General features: G+C 33.0%; 1 protein-coding gene across 2 annotated transcripts; it reads left to right on the top strand.

Moving 5' to 3' along the window:
• Window positions 1-2,057: 2,057 nt before the first annotated feature.
• LOC141599664 (uncharacterized) lies at window positions 2,058-7,200 on the top strand. Of its 2 annotated transcripts, XM_074419750.1 has the most exons (4): window positions 2,058-2,359; window positions 2,458-2,673; window positions 3,569-3,634; window positions 6,532-7,200. In XM_074419750.1, exons 1-4 carry the CDS (start codon window positions 2,201-2,203, stop codon window positions 6,685-6,687), a joined length of 597 nt encoding a protein of 198 aa, XP_074275851.1. In that variant the 5' UTR covers window positions 2,058-2,200; the 3' UTR covers window positions 6,688-7,200. The 2 variants fall into 2 exon arrangements, with proteins under 2 accessions (XP_074275851.1, XP_074275852.1); XM_074419751.1 differs by lacking the exon at window positions 3,569-3,634 and having other exon boundaries at window positions 2,101-2,359.
• The last annotated feature ends 6,893 nt before the right edge of the window (window positions 7,201-14,093 follow it).

Genomic DNA, 14,093 nt, shown 5'->3' with positions numbered 1-14,093 from the left:
ACTTCGTAAAATAGCTCAAAAACTTATAAAATAACTCAAAACTTTGTACGAGAGCTCGATAACTTTGACGCGGTTGTACATAGCTATTATACAACTAGTTGTAGGATAGTATTTGTGGCGTGTGTGGTTGTCTAATAAAGAAAGAAAAGTTTAACAAATTGATTTTAAATTAAATATATTTTTAATTAGTTAAATTTTAATTGAATAATTTCACATTCCCGAGATTTTGTTTTGATTATTTATCGATCGTTTATTCGTTTTAAAAGCGATTTAAAAATAAGATTTTTAATCCAATTTAAATCCGACTCCCAACTAATCCACTCACCGCACCTTAAACCCGACTTCCAACACTGTTTAACAAATTTGGAAGGTCGGGGGTTAATTTAAATGGTCATGTAATAAGGCAAAGGGCAATGTAGTCATAAGCAACAAGAGTTAGTCCCAAGTTTCAAATTTCGGACGAAATATTTTCATTATTTTGACCGAAATGGTAAGGTCGACATTATTATAAAGTTTTTGAGTTCATTCACTATTTTCTTTCCAATTAGTCTGGCTTATAACCGTTGTAAACTATAACGGAGGGGTGTATCACCCTATCACCCCGAAAAAAGGCACAAATAATATCCTACAACCAATTGTATAGTAGCATTGTACAACCGTCTCAAAGTTGTTGAGCTCTTACACGAAGTTGTTGAACTATTTTATAAGTTATTGAGCTATTGTACAAAGTTATTGAGCTTAATAATTATTCTGTTAAACTCAATAATTTTGTATCATAACTCGATAATTTTGTTAGTAGAACTCGATAACTTTATAACAAAGCTCAACTACACTAAATAAGTTGTATATATAACCGGTTGTATAATACATTAACTGGAAAAAAGTAGATTTATACCGCCGTTGTAAATAATAACCGATGTAAACAAGAATTTGTGTTTTCTTAATGCTTTCCCTGCTTCTCCTCATCATTAAAAATATTATTTTTATTTTTATTTTTATTATTATTATTATTATTATTATTATTATTTTTTTTTTTTTTTTTTTTTTTTTTTTATATATAAAGGGATGCGCGCAGCTTTTATTATTATTATTATTATTATTCAGTTCAGCTCTATTCAGTTCAGTTTAGTTCTATTTAGGCCATGTTCTTTTGGACTTAAAGTCACTTAATTTCAGTTCACTTCATATCCTATAAGTTCAGTTCATTCCAGATCCTATAAGTTCAGTTCAGTTCAGATCCTATAAGTTCAGTTCAGTTCAGATCCAATAAGTTCAGTCCAGATCCTATAAGTTCAGTTCAGTTCAGATCCTATAAGTTCAGTTCAGATCTATAAGTTCAGATCTTATAAATTTAGTTCAGAAAAGCTATATACAGAGTATTATTTTTAAAGACCGATACAAAAACATTTGACATTAATTATTCGATACATACATTATTATTTAAAAAAATCACTCCTCTCATTAATAATTTCAGCGTCGCAATAGATTTGGGCATGTTTGATAAAAAGCGGAATAAGACCATGTATTAGGTACGAAACAACATAGTCAAAAACATTTGGCGAGGCAATGGATCCGTTGTTGAGAGTGATAGTGAAGATGAAAGTGACGAGGATTATGATAATATGGAAATAAATGGTTAGAAAAAAAGATATAATATGTGATTTATTTGTTATCGTAATGTAATCGTAGTATAATGTATGAACAAACCAATGCATATAAAGCGGAAAAATGTTATTATTTTACCTTGTGTTTTAGACTATGATTTTTTTAATTTTAAAACATTATCCTATAAGTTAGATCAGTTCAGATCCTATAAGTTCAGTTCAGATCCTATAAGTTAAGTTCAGTTCAGTTTAGATCCTATAAGTTCAGTTCAGTTCAGATCAGATTCATTTCAATCCAAAATAACAGGGCATTAGCTTTATTCAGTTCAGCTTTAAAAAGGCCAGAAAGAACATGACCTTACATTACTAAAACAATCACACAAGGAAGATAATGTTTTAAAATTAAAAAAATCAATAATTAAGACCCCAACAATTTTAAAAGTTTTTTTTTTTAAAGAACATTTCACCTTTTTGAAAAGGAAAATACTCTGCTTTTCCATATACTCACATAGTGTCACACGGACACATAGTCAGTCAGTCACACATATCTGACGCGACAAACTGAGCACACAATCAGCTGATATTCGTGCTCAACAATGGCGACATCCTCAATTTCTGTGTCATCCCCTTCATTGCACACTCAACCTCGCCATCGCCATACTCTCTCCCCTCGTCATACCTCACTACGCTTCCATCTCCTCCACACCTTCCCCGCTCTTCAAGCTTCTCGAAGAAGCAATCCTATTTATCCTCAGGTAAATAAAAGTATCAAATTCTAATCAAATTAGGCCAAAATGAATGCTGCATCCTTCAAAATTAATCTCACAATAAAAACATCTGAATTGTATTCTAGGGAAACGATGAATCGCTGAACGACGGTCGTCGATGGAGAAGTTTCGATTTTGACGGTTATTATGGCGATGAAGATGACGATGATGAAGAAGAAGAAGAGGAAGATCGAAGTTTAGATTTGTTAGTTAGGTTTGTGGAGAATGTGTTTCGTAAGGTTTCCAAACGAGCTCGTAAGGCTGTCAGATCAGTTCTTCCTCTTGCTATTTCTACTAAATTGGTGCGTTTTTATTCACTTCTTTGTTTTTTTATTTTTCAATTTAATTTAATTCATTTTGTTTTTAGAATATTTCATACTCCCTTTGTCTCGATCATTTGTTTGTCGTTTTTATTCTGTGTGAGCGGTATTTTAATCAAAGGCAAACAAATGATTGGGGCGGAGGGAGTATTCATCAATGATCATAGTTTATTCCTTCATTATAGCATAAAATTTGTTTTTCGTTTTGGTCGATATTGGGGAATAAGGCCAGTACAATTTTGTTATGAATTTTTTATTTTGCTGGAAAATTTGATGCAAATTGTTGTACAAAGTAGGTTGGCGTACTACATGAATTTGCAATGTTTGCGAGCTGACAAGTTACATTTCATAAGATGTATTCCGGCACCAGTTAATATTTCGGGTGAATTGCAAAGAGTCGTTTGGTTGCATATAGGAGTAGTAATTCCAAAAGAATGCCCACCTTGCACCTATTTGGGGTCAGGTAAGCAAGGTCGTGTATTTCGGAGGAACTAGAGTTCCTATGAAAATTTAATGTATGTGATTTGTGTAAAGCAAATAGCATACTACTTGTAATTCCAGCGAATTAGAATTTGTGTGGTTCAGTTTCGTGGGTAACCAAACAATCAAAAGTGTAGTTGTTTCTGTGTGTCGGAATCTTGTTCATTGAGTCTGGCTGAATCACTGATGTTTAAAGGAAAGCGGAAAAGGGATTGACATGTACCCGTACTAATTTTTCTGATAATGGCACCGTACTTTGTCAGTTTGTCACATGCAAGATTGCTCCATGCTTCATAATTATTTTTGGTTTTTTCACATCGTATGTGGTTTGTATGGAGTTATGTATTATTCTTAAGGTCCTGTATTGTTCTGAACTGCTTATTTGTTGTTCGAATAGGTGGGATTTGCCGTCAATGGCTTGCTAATACTTTCATTTTTATGGGTCCTGAAGGCTTTCCTTGAGGTAATGGCTTTGCGATTCTGACTTTTGATGTACATACTGTTCATAGTTGACCTGTAATGTGTACAATGAGACTGCCATAGGCTTTCTGGGTTGAAGTCAGATAAACTTGGCACGGTTAGCATATTCTCTCGATTCTGCTACATAATCTTCATATCAGACCTTAAGACATTAAGTTTTTTTGTCGCCAGAGTTTTCTGTCTACCATCATCGTTACTTTCTATTCTTTACCTCATCTGCCATACTGTAATGCCACAGACCCCTGCTTCTTAGGTGGTAAAATCACTGAGAGCAGACACTCGTAACCCATTGTTTCAAGTTTTAGCCAATCATTCTCGTCTGCTCAATATCTATTCTTCAATATTTTACCCACCGGGTGTTCAATGTTTCTACAAACTTATCACAACTCTCTTCTCTTACTGCACTACAATATGACATATCTTTCTTTCTAATCTTGCAACAGAAAATCTGAAAGAGCGTCTTAGAAATAAAAGCATTTGCCACCTTTCTAAGAGCCTCGAATTTTTTTTCATGTGTTGATTTTTTAAGGTAAGTAGTCAGCCTGGCTTACCACAATCAGTCTCCTTTGTGCTTTCTCATTGACATTTGGATGTTGGATTCTCTTGTCTGGTTCAAACTCCTCAAGAAGCCATTACCAGATTGAGGGATTTGGAGGGAAAGGCAAGGGAGGGAGAGTAGGGGATTTAAATCCTCTTGTTTGGATAGGATATAAGGGTGGAGGGAAATGGAGGGGGAGAGATTTGGAGGGATCCATTTTCCCTCCTCCAAGCCTAATAAAAATCTCATCACAATAGTCAAGATTTGGAGGGAAATTGTATCCAAACACCCACATTCCTTTCTCCCTCCCCTTCCTTTTCCTCCTATTTTAGTATCCAAACACACCCTTAGGGTCCGTTTGGATTGAAGGAATTGGAGAGAAGGGGAGGGGAGGGAAACGGAGAGATTTAATTTTCTTTGTTTGGATAAAAAATATGGGAGAAAGGAAATGGAAGGGGAGAGAAATGAGAGGACTTATTTTCCCTCCTATAGAACAAACTATAATCTTTCCAAGGGTGGCAAGATTTGGAAATAAAACATTATTTAGACTCTAATAATACCACCAACATTCTTCAATCCTCCATCCATTCTTCATCTCCCTCCTTCCTCCCCTTCCATTTTCCTTCATAAATTTTGTTATCCAAACACCCACATCCCATTTGCCCTCCCCTTCTCTCCCCTCCCTTCACCTCCCCTCACTCCCCCTCCCTTCCCCTTCCCTCCTAAAATTGTATCCAAACGGACCCTTAGGGCTTGTTTGGATAGCAAAATAGGAGGGAAAGGGAGGGGAGGGGGATTGTGGGAAAGGAAAGAGAGGGGAGAGAAGGGGAGGGTGAATGGGAAGTGTTTAGGGGGATTATGGGAAAGGAAAGAGAGGGGAGAGAAGGGGAGGGTGAATGGGAAGTGTTTGTTTGGATACATTTTCCGTCCAAATCTTTCCTATGTTGGAGAGATTTTGATTTGCCTTGGAGGAGGTAAAATGGATCCCTCCAAATCCATCCCCCTCATTTTCCCTTCACCTTTATTTGCTATCCAAACAAAGGATTTAACATCTCCTACTTTCCTTCCCTTTCTTTTCCCTCCAAATCCCTCCATCCAAACACACCCTTAGGGTCCGTTTGGATTGAAGGAATTGGAGAGAAGGGGAGGGGAGAGAAAGGGAGGAATTTAATTTCCTTTGTTTGGATAAAAAATATGGGAGAATGGAAATGGAAGGGGAGAGAAATGAGAGGACTTATTTTCCTTCCTATAGAACAAACTATAATCTTTCCAAGGGTGGCAAGATTTGGAAAGAAAACATTATTTGGACTCTAATTATACCACCAGCATCCTTCAATCCTCCATCCATTCTTCATCTCCCTACTTCCTCCCCTTCCATTTCCCTTCATAATTTTTGTTATCCAAACACCCACATCCCATTTGCCCTCCCCTTCTCTCCCCTCCCTTCACCTCCCCTCACCACCCTCCCCTCCTCTTCCCTCCTAAAATTGTATCCAAACGGACCCTTAGGGTATGTTTGGATTGGTGGATTTGGAGGGAAAGGAAAGGGAGGGAGAGTAGGAGACTTAAAATCCCTTATTTGGATAGAAAACAAGGGTGGAGAGAAATGGAGGGGAAGAGATTGAGAGGGATCCAATTTCCCTCCTCAAAGGCAAATCAAAATCTCTTCCCAATAGGCAAGATTTGGAAGGAAATTGTATCCAAACACCTACATCACATTTCCCCTTCTCTTCCCTTCCCTCCCTTTCTCTTCCCCCCTTCTCCCTCCCCTCTCTTTCCCTCCACTTTTGCTATCCAAACACACCCTTAATATATCTGTTCTTTGTAAAGTTATGTGAAGGATACTGTATTTTTACAAAAAATTATACAGCTTATCATGAACTTTACTTTCTTTCCGCCTACTCGAATTAACAGAAGTGCTGATGGGTTTTCATGTTTCTTGTGTGAAGTTTGTAATCTTCAGATTGTCTCAATTTTGTATTTCTTTTGCTCCTAAAGAGCAGAACAAATAATTAAGTACTTGCAAGTTGCAAGATCCTGTTTATAAGGACTTGAGGACTTGCATTGCACCAGAGTCCTAGACTCCTAATATAAGGTTATGGACTTTTGGCTTTCTGCTGGTCGGATATTCAATGTGACTTCATTTTATTACAAAATGTCTTGCCTCATCCTTTAGTTACTTGAAGTAGATTATTTCTGTCATAATTCCAATTTCCAACAAGCTAATGTTGAATATTTTGTAGAAGAACTATGGATCATCTAGCTTTGCTGAAGAGTTGCTTTGTCATATTCCTTTATTCTTTCTTCTGAGAGATTTTTCTGTTCTTTTGAACCGCGTGCAGGTTATCTGTACCCTTGGAACCGTTGTCTTTGTTAGCATTATAGTCATTCGGGGAGTGTGGTCTGGTATTTTGTACTTGCAAGATGGTCGTGGGCGTTATATGAATGGAATGGATGATGATCAACCTGAATGGACTAGAGCACAGCCTGCAACTTGAGGCTTTCACTGCCTTCTAATACAGCCAGGGGGCATGTACTACTTCAACAAGCTCCTGTGGATCGTAAGTATTGATTGAAGTATGCAACCTTCAAATTTATATAGTCGTATAAAGTGCTGATTGTGGCACACATACACAGTTGACCATGTCGAATCTAATGAATGAAGAGGCCATCTTCCTCATTCGACTTTTACAAGAATCACTATTGGTCAAAACTAATTGGAGAATTTTCAGTCACCAGGATGTAATTTGTATGTAATGAAGAAGTTTGGTAATCCATAAATGATAGTATTAAATTAGCTAAAAAAGAGTCGAGGACAGATCGAACGGGGATTGAGACTCTATACTGCTCTGTTATTCCATCGTGGTATGATAAAATCTCAGGGTTCAAGGATTGTGGTCACCTAGTGAACCTTGTAAACAGTATAGTGACGCCCTGATCAATACTTGTAAAGTTGTAATTGTAAAGAATTGGTCCGTTCTATGATATGGAATTTGAGTTATAGGATGGTACAATTCAACGATTGTATTTAGCCGTAGCTGTGCTATCAAAAGCTAGTCTTAACCCTGAAGTAGTGGTGGTTTATAGAGAGATTATGGATTAGACAAATTTAAGAATTAAGATGCTTGTTAAAGGGAGGACGTTATGTGAATCAGCTTGTCTTGTACATTACCCAGAAATCCATGTTTTTTTTATACATTGTGTAGGTTATATAAATGTCGCACATAAGTGGACATTATTGTGACATAACTTCGGATGTTCTTAACGATAAAAAATAGTTTTGGAAAAGTGGTTTAGAGCATAATTGGTCTCACTTCTCCAAAAATATTTTTTTGTTTCTCAAGCTTAAATTTATCAAAAGTGTTTTTCTAAAGTTAGAAGCACCAAATCGGTGCTTCTATTTTTATGGGCAAAAATATGGATTTTTAACTTTTGGGTTTTTTTTTTAACTTTTAAAAAATGTTGGTGTTTGGCCAAAAAATGTTTTTAAGTCTAAAAATACTTTTACAAGTTAGGCCAAACACACTATAACTCGTCAGAAAACAATGTTTTTTTTTTTGACAAAACATAGGAGAATAATGTTAACCTAGCTAAATCCGAACTAAACTGGATAATCTATCTATCTATCTATATCTATATTATAATTATAATAGAAGAACCGCTAGACATGTGACACTCTTACGTTAATGTTCTCCGCCTAACATTTCTTCTTAATACTCCGTACTCTTTTGTTTGGTAAAATCGATGAAAGATCTAAACCCACGAAAAGGTACGAAACTCGATAAGGTGATTTGAAATTAAAAAGGTACACGAAAAGCTAATGAAAATTGAAACGATAAGGTAGGCGATTAATTGTAAAGTGTTTGGTAAAACTAATCAAAAGGTAATCGATTTTTTGTAAAATGACATAAAAGGACATTAATAATTATAATAAATTAATTTAAATAAAGGGTAAATATGTAAAGTAGAACATTTCAAATTTCTACTGAAACTTTAAAAAAGCTACCTGGAGTAGCTTTTCATTTCAGTACATGAAAAGTCATTTCAGTGACTAAAATGACTTTACCAAACAGCACTAGGTAAAACAACTACCTGAAATATTAGTCAAATCAGGTTGCTTAATTAAATCAGGTACCTGAAATGCCTTGCCAAACATAGCCTAAACACAAGCAGTCATTATGGAAAGAATTCTATGGTAAGGATTTATGGTAAATTATTCACTAAACCAATAAGGAAGGTAAGTCAAGTGGCCACTAAAAACCATTATGGAAAGAATTGTATGACAATATTATTGACATAATATTTGCACATCCTTTACGTACAAAAACGCATTACACCTGGGGAAGTCGATCACTTTTTTCATTTTTATCCTTCCATATTTAAATCACGAATCGCAATATATTTATTTTTAATACGTACCTAGGGGTGTTCATTGATCCGGGACCGGATCCAACCGGATCAAAGTTTGTGGACCGAAGACCAAGCAAGGGTAAAATGTTGGACCGTGGACCGGACCATACTTTAATTGGTCCGGTCCGGTCCGGTCCGGTCAGGACCAAATAAATACATGGACCGGACCATATGGACCAAACAATGGATTGGGTTCTTTGCTTTATTATTTCTACGATGAATTTAATTTATATTAGAGAGATATGGTTTAGTTTGTTAATCCGTATGATAGTAGAATATGTCAAAAAAATACATAACAAAATACTATTGTCATATTAAGAGAAATATTTGCTAATTATACATTTTAATGTTTTTTGATACATAAGTTTGGTCCACGATCCGGTCTGCGGTCCATTCGGTTTGGGCCAGGATCGGACCAAAGACCAAACTAACATAAATAGGTGGACCGTGGACCGGACCAAATAAATTATGGTTCGGTCTGGTCCGGACCAAATTACACGGTCCGGTCCGGTCTTTGGTCCGGACCGTCGAATGAACACCCCTACGCACCAATGCACCATATTGTTTTTTTCATTTTCATTTGCGGTAAAATTACCATATGTAACGGTTTTGGTTCTCAAGTTGAATCTTTGACTTTTAAGTTTTGCTAAAATATTATCCAAACATTATAAACAATTAGAAATTCATCGCAAAACATTTTTATATGAGTAGACATATTATAATATTTAAATTTTGAAATATTATGAAGAACCAAGTAATTGTCATGAAATATAAAAATGTCATACTCCCTCCATTCTGGTTATTTGTTTATCTTTGGTTTATGCACAAAGACCAATGAAAGAGGAGAGGGCCAATTATTTGATGCCAAGTAAACCAAATAGAGTGTGGAAAATTACATTGTTCGTCAAAACCATTCCCAAAATTGAAAGGTAAACAATTGATCGAGACACCTCAAAATGGAATAAGTAAACAAATGATCAGAACAAAGAGAGTATATAAAAACAAAGGGAGTGTCGGGTAAATCATATGAAGTATTTGTTACTCTCTTTAAAAACTAATCCCCTATCTACTAAAAGAATAGGTAAGCTCACAAATTCTCCCTCTAAAAAGAATCTTTTTAAATAAGGAAGCTATTGATAATTTAATTATATTTACTAAATAAAAAAAATTAATAATTGTAATGTATTTCATTATATAATTCTTTTCATTAAAATTAATCTTTTTATCAAATTACATAAATTTCATTAAACACTAAACTAGAAATATTTTAATTAAAATATAAAAAATATAAAACTATAATATATAAAATCTTTTATTGATACTATTATTTGATAATGACTTGACTCATATTATGTATAAACAAAACTATAAATCGTTTTGATTACTTTCATGAAAAAAAAATTGAGATAATTTATAAATTGGAATCATTGGTTTTGTGGTATAAAAAATACTTTAAAAAAAATACATTTCAGCACATTACTTAATTCTCTTGAATTAGTTTTTCAGTTTTAATTTTTTTTTTCTCAAAACAAAATACAATAACTAGAAAAATGAACAATTACGTTAACGAGATACCAGTATTATTTTACAGTTAAATTTTACTCGTTTTTCTTGAATAATTTTACAATTCAATTTTTTTTCTCATATCAAAATATAATGACGTGAAATATGAAAAATTAGTGAGGTGTTAAGTTAGCATGATTAAGTAATACAAAAATAAAAACCGTATAAATACCGCGCATTCATGGCGCGGGATCTAAACTAGTAAAAACATCATGTAAATAATATTGACTCGTTTTTTTTTTTTGTACACAATAATATTGACTCTTACCATAATAATCTGTTCTTCACATTTTTATTTATTAAAAGAGTCTGTCCAAAAACAAAAAGGCTACACATACACGAGGTGTATGGAAAAAGCCATACACGATCAATGAGATCGCGACACGTGGCAAATTATAGTTAACATCAATTAGTTAGTGTATGGTTAAGTTAGTAATTTTAGATGTGTGGTTAACTTGTTAAATTACTCTAATTAACTATATAGATAAAAATGTTGTTAGTAAGGCTCGAACACATGATCTCTTAAGGCATATACACTTGCTATTACCATTGTGACACATTCATCTCTTTGCTAAATATGTATCTCTTTTGTTATTTGTATGTTAAAAGCCGAGTTAAAATAATATTTACTTATAATAATTATTAAATATATACATCTAGCTTATATAATATAATGTATTTACTGAGTTAAGTATACTTGAAAAAAATTGAACAAAATATTTTATTTACTTATGATAATTATCATCTGTACCATTAGTTTACATTTAACTAAGTTTGGTGTCGGCCCCCCCCCCCCCCCGGGCTACCTCTATTTATCATTTAAATTTTATTTTTTTATGAAATATAATTGCGTTCGTATTTTTTAACACAAACATTTACGATTTATAATATATTGTTCTATGATATATCTTGAAATTATGATTAAATTAAAATTTATCAACAAATTATATAAAACACAATCACTTATTCTCCCGCCGTTGATATTATTACGTCCACAACATACCCTTGTTAATACTATTACGTTCACTACTCCTTTGATTACTGTTGTTTCTTTGACTATTCCCGCTATTTTTACAGTTAAATTCATTATTCCCATTAATTTTATCAAACTTATATACTTAAATAAATAAAATATTTTTCTTAAACTGAATTGTTAGCTAACTTTATTCGTTGTTCATATTGTTACTTTTATAACATTTGTTGTCACTACTGTTATTTTCACTACTCCCGCTATATTTATTTATTTATTTTCACTACTCTCGCATTTAATACTGTTAATTTCACTATTATCATTCTTGCTACTATAACTTTCACTACTATGTCTGCTATTATTGTCATTTTTACCACTCAAATTGGTGAATACTATCATATTTATTACATCAAATGTTGCTACAGTTATTTTAATTACGGAAAATTCACGTGGTACCCTCGAACTTTGTCATTTTGTACGTGGTATCCAACTTTTTAAGTTGTGCACAAAATATCCTTGAGATTTGATTTTCAAGTACCATGTGCCCTTTCTATCGTTGTTAAAATTTTTAATTGAGCATAAATCATAAACCAGAAATCGGAATAGACTAATTTTTTTTTTTCAAATTGATTAACTCTTTGAGATCTATAAAATGATAAAACAAAAATGGTCATTCGGAAATTTAAGATCAAAGATATTGTTGGTTTGATATTTTCGTTAAGAAAAACCCTATAAAATGTCAGTCGACATTTTTGTTTTTCTCAAATCGTAGATTATGACGAGAAAATCATTTCAGGAAAAAAATTGGCCGATTCTGAATTTCGGTCTATGAATTATGCGCAATTGAGTTTTTTTACAGCGACAAAAAGGACATGTTGTGCATGAAAATCAAACATGGAGGGTATCATGTACACAAACTTAAAAAGTTGGATACCACGTGCAAAATGATAAAGTTTAAGGGTACCACGTGAATTTTCCGTTTTAATTATTAATAGAGTCACTTTTGCTACTTACACAATTTTATCAGACTTATATATTTAAATTAAAGGTAGTCAAATGTGGACTCAGGTCGGACGTGAGCCGGGCATATGGAAAATATGTTGTCCAAACCCTCTTTGTTAGCGGGTCGGGTGGGACGGGTCTGTCCCGTCCATGAACAACTCTAATTTCAATAAATATATCAAATATTTGTTAAATCTTTCCCTTACTTAATTTTATCAAATCAACTTTTATATTAGTTTATTATATAAATTTATTAGAGTTATATATTTAAATAAATATGAAATATTATACTAATATATTATTTAAGAGCGATCATTATTATTCACTAACTAAAGTACAAATCTAATGTATTGTGAAATATTGTATATGTCGGGAATTTTTATTTTATTTATCTCTGTATAGTTTTCATAACCCATTTCATTATCATTAATTTAGTTCATTCAAGTATAATATTGGATATAATTAAACTTAATTTATTTATTATATTAAAAATATATATACTTAGTGTACAAAAATACAATGACATACTAAAACAGGCTGTAGATGCATGAAAACGAGTACTAGGTTCATGAAAAGTGTTACATACATGAAAATATTTATTAGGTGCATGAAAATTAGTCAAATGTATTTCGCTTCAATTTCTGTCTAACTTATAATTTTTTACCAAGAAATATATTATCTAGACATTAAATTGTACGTCGAATCCAAATATGTCGTTATTTTAAAAATAAAGTTTTCTCTCAATTATTGGCTTTTGGCCAATTCTTGCAAAGGAAACTCCTGACGGAAAACTCGTTAGGAACCTGTGTTTTGAAAGTTCCTGGCGGAATTTCCGTTAGGAAAGTCAAAAAAATATTGACTTTCCTAATGGTTTTTCCGTCAGGATTTTTCTATCAATAATGGAGTTTTGCGCCTGGTTCTGGGGAGGGGACATCTGACGGGATTTCCGTCAGTAATATTGTATAGTTGACGAATAACGTCATAAACCCGTCAGGCTGTGATGACGCCATTACTTTTTTCAACGCGCCAGTAACCTGTGACGGATTCTAACGGAATATCCGTCAGTATTTTTTACTGACGAAATATCCGTCAGTATTCCGTCAGTTTCCCGAATTATCTGACGGTATGGAAAATTCGTCAGAATTTCCGTTAGTTTCCCGCGTTACTTTTGTAGTGTATGGTTCTCACCGGATCCTAAATTTAAATATGTACCCCTTATATATCTAAGATGCACTTAATGAGTTATAGACGGAAATTAAGGCGAAATACATTCGACGTACAATTTAATAATATATTTACACATGACATCTAGAGCGTTATAATAATTTTTCGTAATAATACCTGATAATTTTTAATATTATAATAATATAAAATTCACTTCAATTTACTAAATATTTTTCGTTATAATAATATGACCTATAATGAATGTAAATATCATATTAATTATATAAATTATAATTACAAATAATAAATACGATAGGTATATAAAATATTTAGTTTAATTTTTATCTAGTACATCTAACTAACCTAATATTGTATATTGATCTAACACTGAAGGTACATTAAATATAAGTTAGAAGTACAATTAATAATGATTATATATACATATTGTTTTAACTCAGGTCTTAACAAAGTTATATATCAAAAGATATGCAAAATTGACCAAGATGAATGTGTCATAGTGGTAATAGTAAGGGTATTCAAACTAAGAGGTTATGGGATCAATCCTCATCAAAGACATTTTTTGAGGTTTGATTTAATAATAAATCTAATGTATAAAATAAAAAAATAAAAAAATTCCATAAATATAGTTAACTAGATGTAGTTAAATTGTTTAACTACAAATGGTAAATTACTAACCTAGCCTTAAACTAACTAATGGAGGTTAACTCTAGTTTGCCACGTATCATCACGTAATTGGTTGTGTATGGAAAAACCATACACCTCGTGTATGTGTAT

The sequence above is a fragment of the Silene latifolia genome, chromosome 9 (genome assembly GCF_048544455.1).
Source record: "Silene latifolia isolate original U9 population chromosome 9, ASM4854445v1, whole genome shotgun sequence".
Lineage (NCBI taxonomy): Eukaryota > Viridiplantae > Streptophyta > Magnoliopsida > Caryophyllales > Caryophyllaceae > Silene > Silene latifolia.
The sequence above is the reverse complement of the archived record's forward strand: the minus strand, read 5'-3'. Positions and strand labels throughout refer to the sequence as shown.

Bases quoted from the DNA above. Each gene is read 5' to 3' on its own strand.
- LOC141599664 (XM_074419750.1), top strand. From the start codon at position 2,201: ATGGCGACATCCTCAATTTCTGTGTCATCCCCTTCATTGCACACTCAA. The intron at 2,360-2,457 runs GTAAATAAAAGT...ATTGTATTCTAG, and splicing joins GCAATCCTATTTATCCTCAG to GGAAACGATGAATCGCTGAA. The intron at 2,674-3,568 runs GTGCGTTTTTAT...TTGTTCGAATAG, and splicing joins TTGCTATTTCTACTAAATTG to GTGGGATTTGCCGTCAATGG.